The sequence below is a fragment of the Agelaius phoeniceus genome, chromosome 1 (assembly GCF_051311805.1).
Source record: "Agelaius phoeniceus isolate bAgePho1 chromosome 1, bAgePho1.hap1, whole genome shotgun sequence".
Classification (NCBI taxonomy): Eukaryota; Metazoa; Chordata; class Aves; order Passeriformes; family Icteridae; genus Agelaius; species Agelaius phoeniceus.
In genome coordinates this window covers 25,414,903-25,434,812 of record NC_135265.1, presented here as the reverse complement: position 1 = coordinate 25,434,812, position 19,910 = coordinate 25,414,903, and the positions used below count along the sequence as shown (strand labels likewise).

The 19,910-nt window shown below is 40.8% G+C and overlaps 1 protein-coding gene across 1 annotated transcript in view; it reads left to right on the top strand.

Annotated features, from left to right (window-relative positions):
• Positions 1-12,976: 12,976 nt before the first annotated feature.
• The window catches only part of SGCE (sarcoglycan epsilon), a 31,409-nt gene continuing 24,475 nt past the window's right edge, over positions 12,977-19,910 (top strand). Inside the window, 2 exon segments of the mRNA XM_054628122.2 lie at positions 12,977-13,221; positions 13,223-13,334. Coding sequence (XP_054484097.2) covers positions 13,156-13,221; positions 13,223-13,334 — 178 coding nt within the window. The 5' untranslated portion in view covers positions 12,977-13,155.

The window sequence follows — 19,910 nt, the reverse complement described above, 5'->3', positions numbered from 1 at the left end:
AAGAAAACACTTTTTGACGGTGAGGGTGGCCAAACTCTGGAACCCTGCTCTAAATTAGGGTCTAAACTTTCCATTAGTTCACAATGACCATGTATTTACTTACCATAAATATGTCTCCATGATCCTTTTCCCTCAAAGGCTCTCCTCTGAAACATCCTCACCGTTACAATCCCACCAACCTCCAAGTCATATGGTAATGCTCTTGTTACAAAGTCTGCAAAACTCTCAGTTATTGGGTTGTTGATGGATGGTGATTACTACTGACCCAGGCACTCTCACTACCCTTTTTGCTCCTTCTGTTTTCTGCATTCTTCTGTCATGTTGTTTTATATTTAGTGTGTAAGTTCTGAGAGTTAGGACTGGCTTTTTATTCTGCAAATATGCAGCCTCAAGCACCTTATGCATATCTAGTGTTCCTAGATACCATCATAAAAGCAAGCAGTAAAAAATTGATCTGTTGATGTAAGTTTAAGAGAGTATATTATCTATCACTTTCATGTTTAGATACTTGGTCAAGAAGGTTTTCATTGTGGAAGACATTAATTTCACTTAAGTTTAGCCATTTAACTGTCAGAAACCTCATGGAAAAACAGATAAGCACCATCAGAAAGGCATTCATCTCACCTTAGGAGACTTGTCTCAGCCTGGTGTGATCCTGCCTCTCTCTTTATTTATTAGAAAGTGAGCATAGAGACATAAAATTCAGCAGCTGAGTTTATGCAAAAAGGCATTCTTTTGACTAGACTAAATCTACACACTCATCAGTAAAAATGTAGCTTTGAAAATGTTTACTTAGATAGCCTGAACAAAATCTCATCTTTTGTTTCTGCCCCAAAATGTCAGAGAGTAATACAAGATCTCTTATAACACATCATTCATATGATTTAGTTACAGGATTATGCTTTACCAGTTGCTACCTTTCTTTGCAGAAGCTGAGAGGAGATTCCAGTGTGCATCTACTTCTTTGTGCACTGACACTGCTTTTTGAGAAAACAACTGTTTTTGTCATCACAGTCTGTAAAGCTGCTACAAAACACAAAAAGCCACTCAACTGAGTTGTTCCAGTTTCAGTTAAACTTGCTTAAAATCTGGATTAGGCATTTCTAAAATATCCTTCAATGCTTTGCAACTTAGATAAAATTGAAGTAGCACCAGTAACCTAAAGTTGTGTTGAGGACTCTGAAAGTAGTGCTAGACTAACTGCAACAGTTCTGGTAATTAAGTGCTCCTGTAAATGGCATTCAGTATTCTGACATATCTGCTTGGGTGAGGAAAAGACTTGTTAAAATTAACAACAGATGACTGCTGTGATACAGAAATGCTGAACTCCAGCAGTCTGTAATTAACAGCCGAGCAATTAATTCCTGCCTTTGCAATACAACTTAACTTACAAAATGCCAGTGAGAAAAATGAGTTTTATTCCCCAACAAGCTGACCAAGGCTGTACAGTCTTCTACACAATCTGAAGCTAATTTTGAGTAAGAGAGATTGAGAGAATTTTTTTCCTTTGTTGTGAAATTCAGTCATGCAGAGAGAGAACAAGTGTTTACTATTCTTTCAGAAAAAAAGAAGTACCTGTGATGATTGCCAACAAGAACTCGTTCATTTAATAATGTGCAAAATCTTGGTCATGGGCTGGAAATATTTTAAATTGCATTTGAATTTCAGAAGGAACAGTGCAAAAACTACTTTGTGCATATATAGCAGCCATCTACAGGGCTAATAAAGGAGACAGTATTACTTTTGGACCTTGCTGTGCTTTTTAATTTTATAGTAATGCAACTACAGGATCTTATCTGTTTTTGAAGGGTGCAGGAGGCAAATAGGCAGGCAGGACTTAGGTTTGGTTTCAGCAGCTTTAACTTATATCTAAGCATGATTTTACTCACTAAATAGTTTTAGTTATCTTTACATTTAAGTAGTTACAGGAGAGTCTAATTTCTCATAAAAATGTAGAAGAGAAAAAAAAAACAGATCAAACAGGCTTTTGAACCTAGATATCAATTCAAGATTTAATGGCATTTTAAAATCAAAGGACAACTTAGCTGGCAGCATAATTCTCAGAATTATTCTACAGAATCTAATTTTGAATATCATTTATGTTGCTTTTCTAGCTGTGAACTCATAAAGCCAAAGCTTTACTAAAATGTTTAAGACAGAGTTCAAGTTACAGACATTAAAAAGGAGGTGATATAAAAATCTTTCTTCTCTGGCAAAAATTGAAGAATCATAGGATTGCTTAGGCTTGAAGAGACCTTTAACTTCATCAAGTCTAACCCTTAACCCAGCACTAAGCTATGTCCTCAAGCCTACATTTACACATCTTTTAAATACCCGCAGGGATGGTGACTCAGCCACTTTCCCGGGCAGCCTGTTCCAATGCTTAGCAACTCTTTCAGTGAAGAAATTTTTCCCAATATCCAATCAAAACGTCTCCTGGCACAACCTGAGGCCATTCCCTCTTATCCCATCCCTTGATACTGGGATAGAAGGCCAGCCCTCAGCTGGCTAAAGAACCTTCCAGGGAGTTGCAGAGAGCAGTAAATTCCCCCCTGGGCTTTCTCCAGGCTAAACACCCCCAGCTCCCTCAGCTGCTCCTTGTAGGACTTGTGTTCTGTATAATACCAAATATTCTCATTAATAATGGCTAGTTGAACTCAAAGTAGGCAGCTGAAGTAAAATTAAACATGACTTCCTTGTTTTTCTCTCTTTAGCAATTACAGGAGTCTGGGAATCAGTGAGATCTTATGGAGAGAGAATCTGCTGTTCCATGAATGTTCCTGTCCCAATATTTAAAGCTTTAAGCCAAAACTCAGCTATACTGCGACAATTGCATGACACTTGAAGTCAGTCAAACAGGAATTTGATCATGTGAGCTCTTATTGCAAGCCAGGGCCTGTCTTGTTATACTTAAACATATCTGCTATACTTCCTGCATACATGAAAATATATGTGATTGTTCCCTACAAGCCAACTTTTGTTACATGATTGTCAAAGGTTGTTTGTACCTGTTGCAAAAGCATAAACAGGAAAGGCACAGAAATGCCAATTAAAAGCCATAATTTGAAGTTACACCTACGTAAATATCGGGATCTTCAGTCTGGAAATTTCAGTGGGAATATTCAGATCTGTTCAACTACACTTAGTACTTGACTGTATTGTAATCTCACAGCAGCTACCCTGTTCAAAACCACTCTTCTGTGCTTTCACAGCTCCAGCATCCTCCTGTTTGTCAGAACAACACATCTATCATTTTGTAGTTATTCTTCTCTCCCACCTCTCTGTGTATTTTGCCAAACCCTGTTGATTCCCCCCTTTATAATATGTCCTTGAAAAACAAGCAAGTTCTTTCTCTCACATCCTGTGGAAACCCTTGCCTGTGTTATGACTATCTTCTGAAGTTCCTAAACTACTGCTACCTCCTCTGTTGCCTTTTCTAATTCCTGCTTGGTACTCCCACAATTGCTACAAACCCTTTCACGAAAGCATCCCCTCTTACAAACCATGAATTACCTTACTAGTTTCCCCCATCCTAGCAAGCAAATATTTCCAGTTGTGCTTATCCTGTTCTTTCTGATCTTTAGTGTTTTTCTTTCAATCTTACATTCAATTGTATTGGCATTTCCAAACTGACTCCATTAATGCAAAATCAAATCCTACCCCCTGAAACCAATTTCCATTGTCTCCTTCCAGACTATATCACTACCATATAAATCATTATTCTACATACATCCTTTGGGTATTTTTTTCCCCCCAAAGAAAGTTTGGTTTGAGTATTCCTGAGTCAAACAAGAACTTTTGCACACAGCTTTCTACACTGCCTGTGCGACAGGCTCACATTACAGCTTCACAGGAATTAAATACTGTAATTTCTACCTTAATGCACCTGATCTGCTACATGCAGATCCTCCTACACAGTAAGTTCTCTCATGCAGAGATTTTGTCTTTGTTCTGACACTTTGCTGAGAACACACATGTCTTCAGTTCATATAATATAGGACATCTATTCCTTGTAAAAGCAAAATAACTCCCTGCCATTCCCTTCCTGCCAAAAATACAAACTACCCTCCTTCTCTCTTCCTCAAATAAAAGCCAATCAACAAACCTCTAATTAAACAAAAGGACTTGTATCATTAGCTTGTCTGGTGGTAACAATTTTACAACTCAAGGGATGGCACATGCTGAAAATGGAATGTTACTTTTTCGGGGAAAATACTCAGATTTGTTCTCCACATAGATAATTTGGAGTGGTTTAACCTTTATAAAATTATGTATTCAAAATGTGCTTTCCTTGAGTTCCAGAATATTCCACTTTCATTATTTCATTAGCAAGGTTATTACAAGTCTGCTGGTTAAAATCTTTTCTCCTAAAGATAAACAGAACTGTCACCTTCAGTAAGGTAAGTAAACACTTTTTTCTTGGCATATACAAGATGCCTGAGATTTTTCTTCACTATGTTCCCCCTTTAGGCCTAACTAGCAAGAGTGACAATATGTATTCACAAGAAGATACAAAAAGGGAATATATCATAGAAAGGATGAAAATGACAAACAAGTCAGGCAAACCACCCAAACCTGTGCACTAATCCCTCCTGCCATTGTTCTGGGAATACAACTCACTCCTCCCAGCAGCCAAACTACATCATGTGGACACAGAGAGCATGAGAGACTGCACACAGACAAGCAGAGAGGTCTCAACACTGCTCTCAAAGGAGCAAGGAACATTTCCATTTCTGCAGGAACGTTTTGGAGAGAGCCGGGTACATTTAATACGTGTAAGGAAATACAATGCATACACAATCTTGCAGAGTTAAAGAAGGAAGAGACTGACAAATGACCAATTCAAAAATGGAAAATTATTTTTAACCTGTAAAATTGTCTGTAGTAAAATTGTATGCATAGATGAAGGTTGCATTTTAAACATTTGAAGAAAAGAAACGGAGAAGTGTAAAGATAAAAGTTCTAATCAGATGGAAGATACACACATGGTAAATGAAGACTTGAAACAAATCTTCAAAATAATTCAGAGCTGCTGGGAGAAATGGAGGTCTGACTGGTTAAAACATGAAAACTTGCAGAATGCCAGCAGATACAATCTATAATATTAAATCAAGGAGTTTTATATCTATGGTCTGTATTTGACATAGACTTTTCTTTGCAGGAGAAAATGGCACAGATGAAGATTTTCATTTTGCAGAAAAACACATCAGAGCAATGAAACTCAATTATATTTAAAATGCAGATTTGCCAACAATGATTTATGTACTGAAGAAAAACTATGGAAATAACAGATCACAACCACAATTTGACTTAAAAATCTGTAATAAGGCTGCATTAAATTCCATCTCTTTCCAGTTACTTCAAATCAAGACAGCTAGGATTTACTGAAAAATATTATGTGAATGCTTAAAAACATTATTATAAAAACCTGAGTAAACATTATGGGGCTTATTTTTTGCAAGACTTGTGAAACCAGAACTGTCAGGTACTAATGATGTTTCCTGGTCAGATTTATTGACCTGATGTGTTTGTAAGAACTTACAATACTCAGCTTTTTGCGTTAAAAAAATCCAGAAAAATGTTGTATAATAATATACATATAGGTTCACATAATCCAAACACTTTGCATGAAGGCAAAAACAGTGGGGTGCCAGAAAGCTGTAGTTTATTTCCACATGACAAACAGAGGAACAAACCTAGAAGAGTCAGAAACCACCTTCCTTCTCCTACTGCAGAAGAAGCTGAAAAGAAGAATTTTGAATTCTACTGATCTGAAGCAGAACATGCCAGCAGCATGGATGGATGGGACTAGACCCAGAAATCTGACAATTAGGGAAAGCTCTGCCAAATTTTCAGTACTGCACAAACACCTTCCAAAGGTGAGGCTCACAGGACTTCTGACTTCCACATCACCCCTTCCTTCTCCACCTCCCTATGATTACAGGGATACATTTAACAGCATTCCCAGTTCACAGTGGTACTGGCAACCTTCATTCATGAGATAAAAGCACTATTTACAGTCTACTGCAATAACTACACTCTTTATCTACCTTGGATATTTTAACATTCACATGATTTACTATCATCAGATACCTTACTGAGAGAAAATTAAAAACCTGTCCAAGACTGGTAAGTGAAAATCTTGAAACGTGAATGCTCAGCAAAAGACTAATGCATTAACTCTTTGGGCACCCAAATTTAAAACTATGAATTTTCCAGGGTGCCAAATTCTCAATTCCTTCTAAAGTTAATGAGAGTCACAAAGGGCAAGACCCTCTCTGGTTCCTTCCCAGATTAATTTCTAGTTTCTCTGATCCCTGCCTTTAGCTGGCTGGTCCTCTCCAGATGAAACACTGCAATTCAGTAATTCTCTGTTACATTTCCCCCCTCAGGATCTGTAATATTTCATAAACTCAGACATCTGGCAGCTGCTAGATAGTTGATTTGAAAGCCAAAACACAGTGATACAGGATTAGCTTCTCCTAAACAAAACATGTCTTGCTTGCCAAAAGACGTAAGCACTCCATGTGTGAGGACATGGCAGTTAAACAACAGCCACCTGAGCAAAACCTTGTTTATATGTGGCATTTTTTCTGAAAACTGAAAACATCTGTCTCCTTTGATACTTACTATCTGGGGGAAAAGTGATAATGTTTCCTGCTCTCAGTCAATACACATCTCACAAAATCACAACCATACAAGACAAAAAACTAGGCTAAGATTGTCTGTATGAACTCCACACTACTCAAGACTAGTTCTGATATGTTTAGATAAGGCACGCCTTCAGATCCCAGTTTAGACAGAACCACATTCAACAATCCTGAAACTACAGCTGCATTCCACCCTTCCAGCCTCCAGTTCTTCTGGATGTAAATCTGATTATTGTACTCTGTGGCATACTTTTTATTTTTTTAGTCTTAATTGCTGCCCTCAAAGAGCCACTTTCAGCCTGGATTTCTCCATATAAGGTAATATCTCACATAAACACATTGGAGAGCACATGATACTTATTTAAAAGAAAACATACAACTATTTCACCTTTCCTCCAAGCAAAGCTTGTTCTGGAACAGAGAAAAAACTTGTTCTTTGTTCTCTGTGAACCTTGGCCCTTCCTCCTAACACCACTTTCAAATTTCATGCCTTCAGGCTGAAAATATCCTATTTTTCATCAAACTGTTTTCTTAAATCTGCATATAACACACCTGTCGCAAACTTTGCTCTGCTCCTTTGAGATGATTCTGCAACTCCCACACTCTTGGTAAAAATCCAACACCCTCCTTTATTCATAATCTAGGATGGATGATTAACTTGTTTTTTTCAAAGATGTTGCCTTAAGCTCTGGATGTTGACTACTCCCATAGAAGGAACTACACCTTGTTCAGTTTTGGCCCATGTTTCCACTTCTTTGGGCTGAGAATCCCTAATGAAGTTGGATCTATGTGTTACGTTACCTGGCCAACTGACATCCAAAGTTTGGCATTTGCAGGAGTTCCTGCTAGGTGTGTTCCATTCCCCTAATTATTTACAGATACCATCTTGACATGGGAACTATTTCTCCCAAGCACCACTTTGATTTATTGCACCAAACATAAGACTTAAGTTCACAGACATACACAGTCTCACCTATGAGGATGCACAAGAAACCCCCAACAAGAACATGCAACCTTCAGTCTACTTACATTTCACAGACAGTAAGTTGCTCTCACTACAAATACTGGTTCTAATGGATAATGCCAGCCCTTTCCAGTAAACTTTGTCATTAATTATTTGGTCAAGGGAGAAGATACGGACATCTTTGCCAGAGATTAGGATTTACTCACTCTGCATTTGCCAGTGTGCTCATCTAGCCCATTGTTTTCTCTAATAATTCTTTTTGAGCTATTTCTGTGTATCCAAGGAGTGCATCATCATGCAGCTGCACTCCAGGCCCTATGCTCTATTAAAAAGAAAACAACAACAACAACAAGTTAATTCAAGCTATAAATATTCTCCTGTTTCCACACAGAAGACCTCTGAAGTACAGAGTATCTTAGTTACATTATCCACAAAAGGTGCATAGCTTTGGTAAGACACATGTTAGCAGAATTTAGAAGCTCTCATTTTTTCAGCCATTAACTCTGATAATTGTATTTCACAAATGCTTTTGAACAGACACTCACATTTACCTTCCCAGGTGGGGGAGATTTGTCTTGCTGAGGATTACTAAAAAGGCTGAAACAAGGAATTTTTGTAAGAATTGTTGAACAATGAAGACATGATAATAGAATTTTTAACTAATTTATTCATCAAACTAACTTCTCTATGGAGAATTTACAAGAAATTAAGCCAAACCTAGGAGTTGAGGAATGGCAGAGCTCACAGAAAAGATGAGGAAAATATTAATTTTAACCTACTTATACTGGACTAAGAAGCCTATTAATCTGAGTACTGCAGACAGATATTTAAAGAGATTCAGATGATGCTTCTGGTACAATTTTTCTCCCTATGATAAAGCATTATATGTACAGTATTTACTCCTGTGCCATTTTACAGGATGCAGCTTTTCCCAATACAGAGCAAGAAAAGAAAAATCAAACTTACCGCTGTCTAGCTATTTTTGTATTTTTCTAGAATAGCAGTTTGAATCCCGGATACCAATAGTAATGCTTTAAACCAATATGTTCCCTAAAAGCTTTGACCACAGGAAAAATTGTGATGAAAACCACAGTCAGTATTTTTTTTAAATCTATAGTATGAGCCATCAGTGAGCACCCAGCAGCAAGTATGTTTGAAATGGAAGCTTTTCATAAAAGAAAAGCACACCTCAATATTATTTTATTCATTGCTACCTGACAGTGCCCTGAAGAGGGAGAGAGGGGCAAATATGGGCTGTTTGTACATATAAAGGTGTAAAGCTTGCTATAATGTTGACAAGAACCAGTATTTTAGATGCAGTAGAGCATGTCTTAAAAGCCAGAAGAACTACATTAACATGTGAAACATGTGAAACCTCTAAAATAAGACCAAGGTTACTGTCACATAGGGCTGCTGGCAATACAAGTGTTGCTTCAGAAGACACTTGTGGGCTCTTTTAACCTACAGGGCACTTCTTGTTTCTTCCTATTTCTTATTTTTTAAAATTTGTTCCTGTTTATCACTCCTATATTTGGATATAACTTTCTTTCTCCAAACACATGGTATTTTCCAAAATACACACCAGATTCTAGAGATAACTACTATATTATATAATTTGATCTTCTGAGCTCCTCTTTACACTTTAAAATTCTAGTAGAAGATAAAACACATGGGCTAAATCAGCAAAAAACACAAGTCATAAATCTATTTCTGTTCAACTCTGGAAGTTTTGAATAATGTGCTTTCAATAAGCATCTGTTGGGTGCAGTTGACATAATACCAAAATTCTTAACCCCCTAATTTTTAAAGAATTTTTGTTGTATATAGTATCCTGTAGCAGTGCTGCATATAAAATATTTAGTTAAACACTGCATGAAAACAAATATTGTACTGTAGTCACAAATTACTACATTAACATGCCAAAAGGCTTCCAGTAAACATTAGAAAGACAGAAGTACAAATGGAAATAAGAATCCTTGGAATGTAATGAAAGGTGGTATTATAAACTCCTCAGGACTTGCAAACCAGAACAAGAATTGCAGTTGCTCTGTTTATGTCTTACATAATGACTTCGTATACTAGTTGTTAGCCTTACTGAAAGCCATACAACAATATTTTTCAATGCAAAAATACAAACAATATAAAAATATTTTTCTCATAAGAAAGCATAAAAAAACATGAAGGAAAAAGAAAGACTGCCCTTTCTCCTTTTGTTTAGGTGGGCTGATCTCCAGAAACACCAAACACTTGCAAGCATTCAGTGCCTATAAAGATCAAGCTCCAAGGGCCTGTGCTCTAAAAGAAAGAGGCAAATGGATTAGGTTGTATTCCTTCTGCATGAAATCAGCCTCCTAATGTGTCTGAACAACAAAATAAACCTTTGAAGTCTGCAAAATGCATGGGGAAGCAGTAGTTGTTACTTTTGCATCCCTGCAAAATGAGGGGTATATATTCTGGAATTAAAAAGCTTTAGCTAAAACTATTGTAATGCTAGAAGCCAGCTCTTCTCCTTGCCAAAGTAAATGCAGTAAATATGGAATACAGAACAATTGCTGTGAAAATGTCTCATCACTGTTCCCTTTCAATTAGTATCAATACAGGCAGTCTGTTAAATTACAGGAGAAAGAAATACTTACAGAGGGAGTGTTTCTAATCAATATCAAATCACTGGTGGCTGATTTAAACAAGCTGTTGTGTTCATATCACATCATTTTAGGAATGAAAGGGTAGGATTCTTAAATGCACTGCATTAGCCAAAATTTCCCAGGTGAGTCAGTCTGTTTTGCAGGGCTGGGTCAGTGATGTGTACTTTGGAATGTCAGCCTCAAGATACACTCAAAAAAAAGACAGAGATACCCACCCACACATAAGTGCTGCCAGGAAGGAAGCAGTGGGACAAGGCAGGCTTTTGTGGCACTTCTTTCCATGTCCATGACCTTTTCTTCTCAGGCAGGACATCTCACAAACGTGTTTTAGATAAATGGACACTTTTTTCTCTGCAAAGGTGGGAAAGCACTGAACACTATTACAGTGCTGCTACTACATTAAAATGATGTTGACTGTTTTATAGAGCATAACATTTCAACATGCAATACTTGGAAAGAAAATGGTAATTAATAAGCTGATAACAGTACAGATGTTTACAAAAATCAGACACTTCAGTAGCATAAAAATTATTGTTAGAAAGCTACCAGTATATTATATAGACTTGTTAGTCTAAACATTACCATCATAGCATGAGCTGGCTATCTGACATTCTTATGGAACAGCTGCATCTGTATGGCTTTCTATACTTACATAAGGGAATGAGCAAAAAAATCACATTAATTTCAGAGAGGAAATAAGCCTACTCAAAATCAAAAAGTGTCACGAAACAGAACAGTACTTCTAGGCACAGGTAAGCGAAGGAGTGTGATTTCTGCTCTTAAATATCTTTGTAGTCAAATTAAAATTTAAATATATTCTGAAAGTCTCTGTGGAATGAGAAGGAAAAAAGTCCTTTATCTAGGATAATGAGCTGGCTGACTAAAACACCAGACTATTTTGCATCTTAATATCAGGCAGAATATTTATACTGAAGAGCCTCTTGCTATGTAAAGTTCTCCTTCATGAGATGGATTAATGGAAATTTAGAGCTGTAACAAGACTAAAGATGGATAGGTTAAAGTCTTCTACAGTTGTCTTTTTTCCCTGGCTTATAAAGAGTTCAATAAGGTCAATACAATTTAAGTAAGACAGATTATATTTCTTTCTTCCAAATCTCAAAAGCATACAATTATTATTACTTTTTTGCCAATACATTTGGCTTGCTAGAAGGGAAATGCTTATGAAATTTCATGAGAAATCACAATTCTCTATGCAAAATGAAGGAAGGTTATTTTCATGGATAATGGAAGACTTACTGCAATTTTCAAATAGCAAACACGACAGTCCACTAGAATGAGAAAATAAAAGTAAAAACGGGTCTATTTGTTGAGATGGGGCTTTCATTGTGGAGTATGTAGTTCTAGTACAGGGACTACTTTTACATGAATCATTCAGAAAGCTGAGAGAGAGTAGCTCCCTAAAAGAAAATGCAGTATTTACATAGCACTTTGTCTTAAGCAGTTATATATGACATATACATACACCTACTCTCAAAATACATCACCATTGCCAAGAACTACATTTGTCAATATTCTTCCATCCTCCACAGGGAGATTTGCTTTCACAGTTCAGCAAAGACTGCCATAGCTTTTGAGCTACCCCACAGATATTAAATGACAGTCAAAAATCAGTAATGAGTCCAGAAAGCATAATGCAGACAGTGGAAATGAAACAGCATGGAATGGTCAGACCTGACAGAGGAAATTGGATGCAAGCCTCCACACACAGGTCAGCCTGGAGCTGGGACCCCAACCAACCCCTCTAGACACCCCACTCACAACTCCACCAGCTGCAGGAACAGCTGCTGAACACTGGAAAAAACAAACCAGCTTCGTGTGGAGTAAGGATATAGGCTTAAAATAGGATAAGTTGTCAGAAAACTACAGTTGCAAGGGCTTTTGCCGTGATGTCCTCCAAGAGCATGCCATATCTGTGTGCACTAGGGAAGCCTGCCAGGTGCCCTACTGCTGGTGTCACAGAATCACAGAATTGTTAATATTGGAAGAGACCTCTGGAGATTGTCCAGTCCAACCCCCTCCCAAGGCAAAGTCACCTAGGGCAGATCTCACAGGAATGTGTCTAGGTGGGTTCTGAACCTCTCCAGAGAGGGAGAGTCCATGACTTCCCCGTGCAGCCTGTTCCAATGCTCTGCTGCCCTCAGTGTAAGTTCTTCCTCGTGTTGAGGTAGAACTTCTTGTGTTTTAATTTATGGCCATTGCTCCTCATCCTGTCACTGGGCACCACTGGAAATAGCCTGGCACCATCCTCTTGGCACCCACCTTTGAGATATTTATATGCATTGATGAGATTCCCCTCAGTCTTCTCCAGACTGAAGAGGCCCAGCTCCTGCAGCCTGTCCTTATAAGAGATGCTCCAGACCCGTAATCATCTTTTTGACCCTCTGGTGGACCCCCTCCAGTGCGATAGGGTAAGGTGTTCAAAAAGCTGCTGTTGGGAGGTTTCGCCACGATGTTTTCCAAGAGCACAGCACACTCTGTGTGCACCAGGCAAGCCGGTGGGTGTGGGATGCCATCCTCCCCTGCCGGCTCTCCAAGGGAGGGCGCGGGACAAGGCTGGGCTGGGCAGGGCACCTCAGCCTACGCCTCGCCCCTCCACCCGGGGCACCACGGCTTCGTCCCGCCACATCTGCACCGCGGGGCAGGCGGGGCAGCCCCAGCCTCTGCCGGGGCCACAGCCGCTCTGCCCCCGCCCTGAGGGGAACCTTGTCCCGCGGAGCCAGCTCCCTGCGGAGGCGGCACCGAGCAACTCTGCTCCCCGTGCCCACCCCGCCATGGCGGCGAGCGGCTCCTCCCGGCATGCCCGGCATTTCCCGGCCGCGCTGCCTGGAGACGGCGGCCGGGGCGGGGCGGGGAGGAGCGGGGCGGGAAGGGGAGGATGCTGCGGCCGCCGCGGGGCGAGGCGGTGGCAGCGGCGGCAGGAGTAGCGGTACTTGGCGGCGTAGAGGATGCGGCGGCGGTGGTGTCGGCAGCAGCAGGCGGAGGAGCGGGGAGCGATGCGGTGCTGCGCGGCGGGGCCGTGGCCGCACAGCGCCCTCACCACGCTCCTGCTGACAGGTCGGTCACGGCGCGTCTCCCGCGGCGAGCGGTGGCGGGCCCCGCCGGCAGCGGCCGGCCTGCGCCGCGGCTCTGCCTCTGCTTGGGCTTCGCGTCCCCTCCCGGCGGAACCGCCTCCCCGCCTCGCCCTCCGGCTGCGGCTGGCTGCGTGCCCCACTCCCGCTGCTCCGTGCCCCCCGTCAGTGCGGGGGCCGGGCTGTCCCAGCATCTCCCCGTGCCGCGGCTCCGGCGGCTCCCGGGGGACGCTCCACAGGCGGCGCGGGGATGGCGGCCTGCGCGCCCCCGCCCCGGGACCGCCACAGCCCCTCCCGGCACGGCGGGCGCGGCGGGGGCCCGGGCTGAGGGAGCCGGGGGCGGTGGGTGAGGCCGGAGCGGGAGTGCCGGAGGGCGCGGGAGCCAGGCCTGGCTCAGAGCCGCTGGATGGCGCGGGAGCCTCCGTTCTCGGGGACTGGGCCGGGCCCGCTGCGCTCTCCGGTCCCTCGACCTGGTGCCTGACGCGAGAGACGGGCTGTTGTGTGTACGGGGGTGTCTTTTGCTTGCCCTTCTTCTCCGTTATTTCCCATCTTGACCACTTAGTCCAGCCGAGCCAGAATTAGGAATTCAGAAAAAGTCTTGCTCCTGGTCCCTAAAAGCTAAATAATAGCTTTCATGCAGGTTTTTCCCCTGCAGGTTCTTCACAGTGAAATACACCAAACAGCCAACACTTAATAGCAGCCCAGCCACAGGACTGCCTTTGTGAAACTTGTTACACCAAGAGTAAGTTAACAGCAAGAAATCTGTTTGGGTTATTTTGAGTTCAGAGAGGTCAGTGATGTGTTATCTGCAAGCAGTCTGCTCTGAATCCTCTTGAATCTCCTAGTACTTCTTTTACTTATGACTATACTTGTCATAGGTTATTAGCCACAGAATTGACATGAGGTACTGGATTTATTAAAGATGTGATGAGAACTTAAGTGTAAAGTTGTTCAATGTGAGCATAAGACTTCATGTGTTAGGTGCAAGACAAGACTGCTTTTCCCTTATGCGGAAATTTTTCCTACCTCTTCCGCCTTCCCCTCCATGACTGATTGTGGGATAGCAACCAAAGAAGAACTAGGACAATTGAGAATAAGGTTTCAGTATCAACTGAAATAATGTATTTTACAAAGGTCAACTAAATGACCTACAAGAAACTGAGTTGTGAGCTTAATCCACAAGTCCTTCCCAGGCTACATGGTAAGGGAAGAGGTGTTAAGGTTTTTTCATGATAACTTTTCCACTTAGACCTTTCTAAGGTTGGTTCAGTGAGATGTCATTAGTTAAACCAGAAGAATATGTGGTCTGAAACTGATGTAAAAAAGGAGGCATGAACTTTAGTTCATGTTTCTTTTAGTTCAGTTACATTATTTTAAGAGATATCTAGATAAAATTTGTGGAGATTTGTAGTATATTCCTGATCTGAACGAAGCTGTCCCAGGAGCTCACCTGAGCTCCCCTCCATTCTCCCTAAGTAAAGAAGTTCCAACTTCGTCTGCCTCTCCAAGATGCATTGCCCAGCATGAAAATCCATTCTTTTGAATCCTGTAAACTTTACAGTACTGCAGCATTACTTAACAAGGCAAGAGATATCTGACAGACAAAATGGCATGTGAGAAGTAGCACAGGACTTGTAAATAGATTTCTTTTAGTTTTCCTCAACTAATATGGATTAGTTTTTCCCATTTGTGTTGTAGTGCTTGATCTACCAAAGAAAGTTGACTTATGATTTTTGCATTTCTTAAAAATGCATGACAAAAGGCTTTCTGGAGGAGGATAACTGCTGTCAGAAGTCAGAAGGGTTGTCTGCCTCTCACTTCTCCCTATCCTCCTTGAGGCAAAACATTATTTCATCATCTGGGAATTTCACAAGAATTAAGAATTTAAAGGTTGTAAGACTGATTTCAGTTGCTCCTAGGGGTCTGGTATAGTACTCAAATTGAAGGTATTGACTCCCAAATGCAAGCTGATGATGCTCCACTGCTAGGAAAACATGGGACTTCATTGTGAGAAGTGATATATAGGATTAAGTATTTCTACTAGAAACTAGTTAGGTGTTCTTTGATTCTAGCTTTGTAGTAACAGACTTCCTAGAAGTTTGCTCAGTTACACTAATAGAGCTCTCTGTCATATTAGTTTGGCAGAGCAATGAGTTGCCCCCATATTGTGTATCTGCAGAGAGAGTGGGTATCAGCACTTCTTTTGAGTGACTGTGGCCAGTGGTTTTGCCCTGTATTTCTGCACTTAGAATTAGTTGTCAGTGCCCATGTTGTCCCTGGAACCCCTGTTTCATTTGTTGTAGAGAAATGGAATTGCATTCTTCTTTTCCTATAAAGGGGTCAAAGTACGGAAGAAGCTCATTAGTTCTCACTTTGCAAGCTGTGGTTATGTGGTCACATTAATTTGTCATTAGGCTGCACTGCTGCCAGAAAGCATTCTCCATCCCTTGCACAGCTAGGGATTATTTGCTGCTTTCCTTGGTGACAAATAAACTAGTACAGTGATACTGTGGATTGGGGTCACCTTGCTCAAAACTAGTCAACCCACAAAAATAGTTCACTGAAGTGTAAGGGCTGCCCAGGACTGGTTTGGGATTGTTTCCACTGGTGTGTGCTGGCTGATGAAGAATGTGCCGGGAATGCCCCTTTTGAGCAGGGCTGCAGACATGCCCATTTAGAACAGCTGTGAAATCACTGCCTGGGGCGGGATACAGGAGGCTGAACCAGATCCCTGCCCTTGCCCTGCTGTTGACAGCAGAAGTGCTGTTGGCAGCACTCCTCTGCTGAGCCGCGCCCTGTGCAAGGAGGCAGAACATTTCACAGATGGTCTGGTGTTTTCAAGCTAACACCACAGCACACCTGCCCTTGTTCCTGTTGTGGGTGCAAGCATAAGGGCAGAGAAGCAGGTTTCCTTCAGAGAGCCTCTGGATGTCTGCCTGCCTGCCTGTGAAGATGCTGCCTGTACTACTAATCTGAGCCAGGTCAATACAATCTACTGTCAATAGGTACTTACTTGAATAAGTAATTACAGGAGGGGGAAAGGTAGCTGTTCCATTAATATGCTTTTCATTACAGAAACATATTATTTATAGGCAGTACATGGAGACATCTTGGAGGTCCTAAAGCCAGACAATAAGAAGTCAGCTTTATGGCAGAATATGTAACTGTTCAGTGTGTAAAGAGGCTTATTTTTGCTTCTTAATGTTTTTAGATTTGGTTGGAAGTTCATTAAAGTACTTCAGGAATTGCAGTCACTGAAGTAAAACCCTTTCTTTAGAAGAAAGATTATTTCCAATCAAAGAAAAAAGTTATTTAAATCTTAGACAAGAGTATCTTTTTTTTTTTCAGTATCTGAAGAGCTTTTGAATTCTTCCTGGATAGAGGGTGATAAATTTACAGTAGTCACTATGAGTGTAGAGTATCTTCCTTGGCAGACTTCTAGATGAAAGTTGCTGGTTTTGATTACTTCCATAGGAATTTGAATCTGTATCTAAATGTTGTTACAATTGCAACACAAACAGCCAAAATGTCTTTTAAATGTAGGTTATTTTAGTGACAGTCCAAGCTATGAAAATGAGAAGTCAGAAAGAACAACCTACTGAGCAAACAGAAATCTTAGTGTATTGAAACCAATGACGTTTCTGAATTCTTTAGTCTTTCAAAACAATTGCCACCTCTGAAATTTGGAATGCAATTGCAGGGATACCCTGATAGTTCATATCAAAAGATGATAGAAATGTGTGAGATATCCTGGAATAGCAGGCCACCAGGGTGGCCTGGTCATACCCCCTTGGTTACACTTGGACTGGAACCACAGGAACTGACAATGTTTTCCTCACCTTTGTGGAAAGTTTTCTCTTGTTAGGCCTGCAGTAGGAGGGAGAATGGTGGTGGGTAAATACGACTGTTAATAAATCATGAGGGTTTTGTTCTCCAAGTAGTTAATTTGTAGCATTCCCATGAATGCTAATGCTGAAGTTTAACAGTGGGACTGATAAATGCTTTATTTGGTTACATTACTTAAATGATTTAGGAGAAATGCTTAGATGTTACAGTAATCAGTGGATAGCACAGGAACAGATGGAAAACCTACTGAACAAAGATTAATAAGAATAGAGCTGAGAAACATTCCTGGGGTTAATTTGGACCTTTAAACAGTTTAAATGTAGAGGGACCTGAGCAATCTGCAATGGAGAACTAATACAAATTAATTTCTGTTTCTTAGATAGTAGCTGTTGTTGAAGAGGGTTAGAACAGATCCAGTTTCAATGTGAATTTCCACTGAGAGAATCCCTTCTAATTAATAGTAAATTTCTGCCACGTACTAGCTAGTAGGCAAGAGGACAGTGTGTGGAAGTTGGAAGAGAAGGGAGAGTAGGTGGGTGCTGCAGCTTCTGCCTCCTTTAGTGGATGATGTGACCAGCTGGGCAAGAATCCAGTGCAGACACCAGTGGATCCTCAGTAACTGCCTGGCTACAAGCTCTGATTTCAGCTGTGGGCTATGCACCTTGCAGGTGGTTCTCTCTTCACAGATGTTTCACTTCAACTTATGGTGTCATTTTCTAATTGTTCTGCTGTGTGGTTCTCAGCAGTCCTTCAGAAAAATGTGCTGTGTATGAATCTGCACTTCCAGCTCAGAATTCAGAGAAAGGAGGACTGAGCCACATGGGATATGCAGTAGAGGAGTGCAAGGGTAGCTTTTTGCAGTGGGGTTGTGCTGTAAGAGAGTAAGCATGGCCAGAGGCCCTGGTCTGTTGCATCAAAGTAGCAAGCATGTGTTTATGTCAGGTCCCAGGGCAAGGTGGAGGTGTAGGAGAGAGGGGAAGAGGCCGGGTTTGATAGCTTGAGCTGTGTGCTGCTTTAATAGTAGGAGAGATGGGCTTGAGATCCTACTTCAAAGAAGGAATAAGAGGATAGGTAGAGGTGCAGGATACTGCTTGGAGGTCAGAGTGCAGTAAAGGAATGGGGAAGGTGAAATTGGTCCACGATACTCGTGTCCTTTTCTGATTGTTGTGTGGTCAGAAATTGTTGTGGGTATCCACTCTGGTAAATATTCGGTTGTTAAATATTATGCAAATATACTTTAAAAGGGGAAAAAAAGAGCATAAATTAATACAAAAGTGATTTTTATTTATAACCAACACAATTATAATTAAGGTATAATTTAAAGAAAACATAATTGGAGAAAGAAGGAACAGCTGTGATATGCTTCACCTGGGCATATTCAAGTCCCAGGCACAGGGCTATGAAATACTCCTGCTGTTGAAGGCAGTGGTGGCTTCTCCAGCAACTGTGGCAACATGTGTAACAGACTGAAGAGCCTGACACTATTAACATTCTTTTCATCGGGAGTACAAGGCTGATTAAATTAATTCTAAACTGTCTCTTTGATAAAATGCATAGTTTGAATCCCTGCGTTCTGTAGTATAAGGTCTCTTTTGTCATCTTTTAATCGTATTCAGATCTTCCCAGAGCCTTCCTGGTGTTGTCAGTTGCTTCTTGAAGGCTCTGCTAGACAGAGCATTTGAACAGTGATCATATCTGTGTCAAGTACAAAAATAAAGTCTGCCTGTTCCTCCTTGATGTTGCTGTTTACATGTCAGCTGTTCTGCCAGTGTTCTGGTGAAAGCTCTGTTCAACCTGACTTACATCACTAGGTTGTTACCCAAGCTGAGCATCCCTGAATTGTGTGCTCACAGTATGTGTTTGGCATGCTGATGCCTTTGTTCCTGCTGTGCAGTTACATTCTAGTCTATTGAACTGCACATGATCACCTTTTCACAGACAATGCAGACTGTTCTGTCATCTCTATTATTTGTCAGTCTCCTGGCCTTTGTTTTTACCTGCAAATTCTATCAGTATATTTGATACATACAAGTCATTCTTTGTCTCCCCATCTCCATCTCTCTCCTGCCTCTCTTTCTTCCACCCCGGTTACATAAGGCTAATGCCAAAACTTTGTGAGACCCACCAGAAAACTCATATAACAGATTAACTTTTTAGCAGCCCTATTCTCTTGCTTTTCACATCTGTCATTTGAAATCAATTCAGTGGTGATATATATGAAAACATCACACTATAAACTCTAGGATCTGAAAATAGGCATATTGGTTGCTTTTCCAGTTCCCCTGTGAAATGCAGCATAGCATGGAGAGGTAGACAGGTGACTTCTTCAATCCACACAGCCAAACCTTGCATAACTTGGAACCCAAATGAAAGACACTTACTGACCATTTATATTGAAAAACACATTGTGGAACTTGTCTTTATTTTTTTTTTAATTTTTTAATTGCATTTAAATGTGCTAAAATGATTTAGTGTTTACTCTTCAATTGAAGTGTTAAGTGACAAGCTGTATAGCTAAGGGTAATGTTATTGCTGTTGTTATCAGGAAAAACTTGTGGGCTCACCAAAAGTCTCAAAAAAGGTACATGAAATCCTTAATGAGGATTAAATAAGGACTGTGATAAGTATAATAATTTTGACAACTCTAATACTATTCTCCATTTAATAATTCAGTTAGCTAATCTTGTATTAATTGTATTGTCTGGTACTGGTGCTG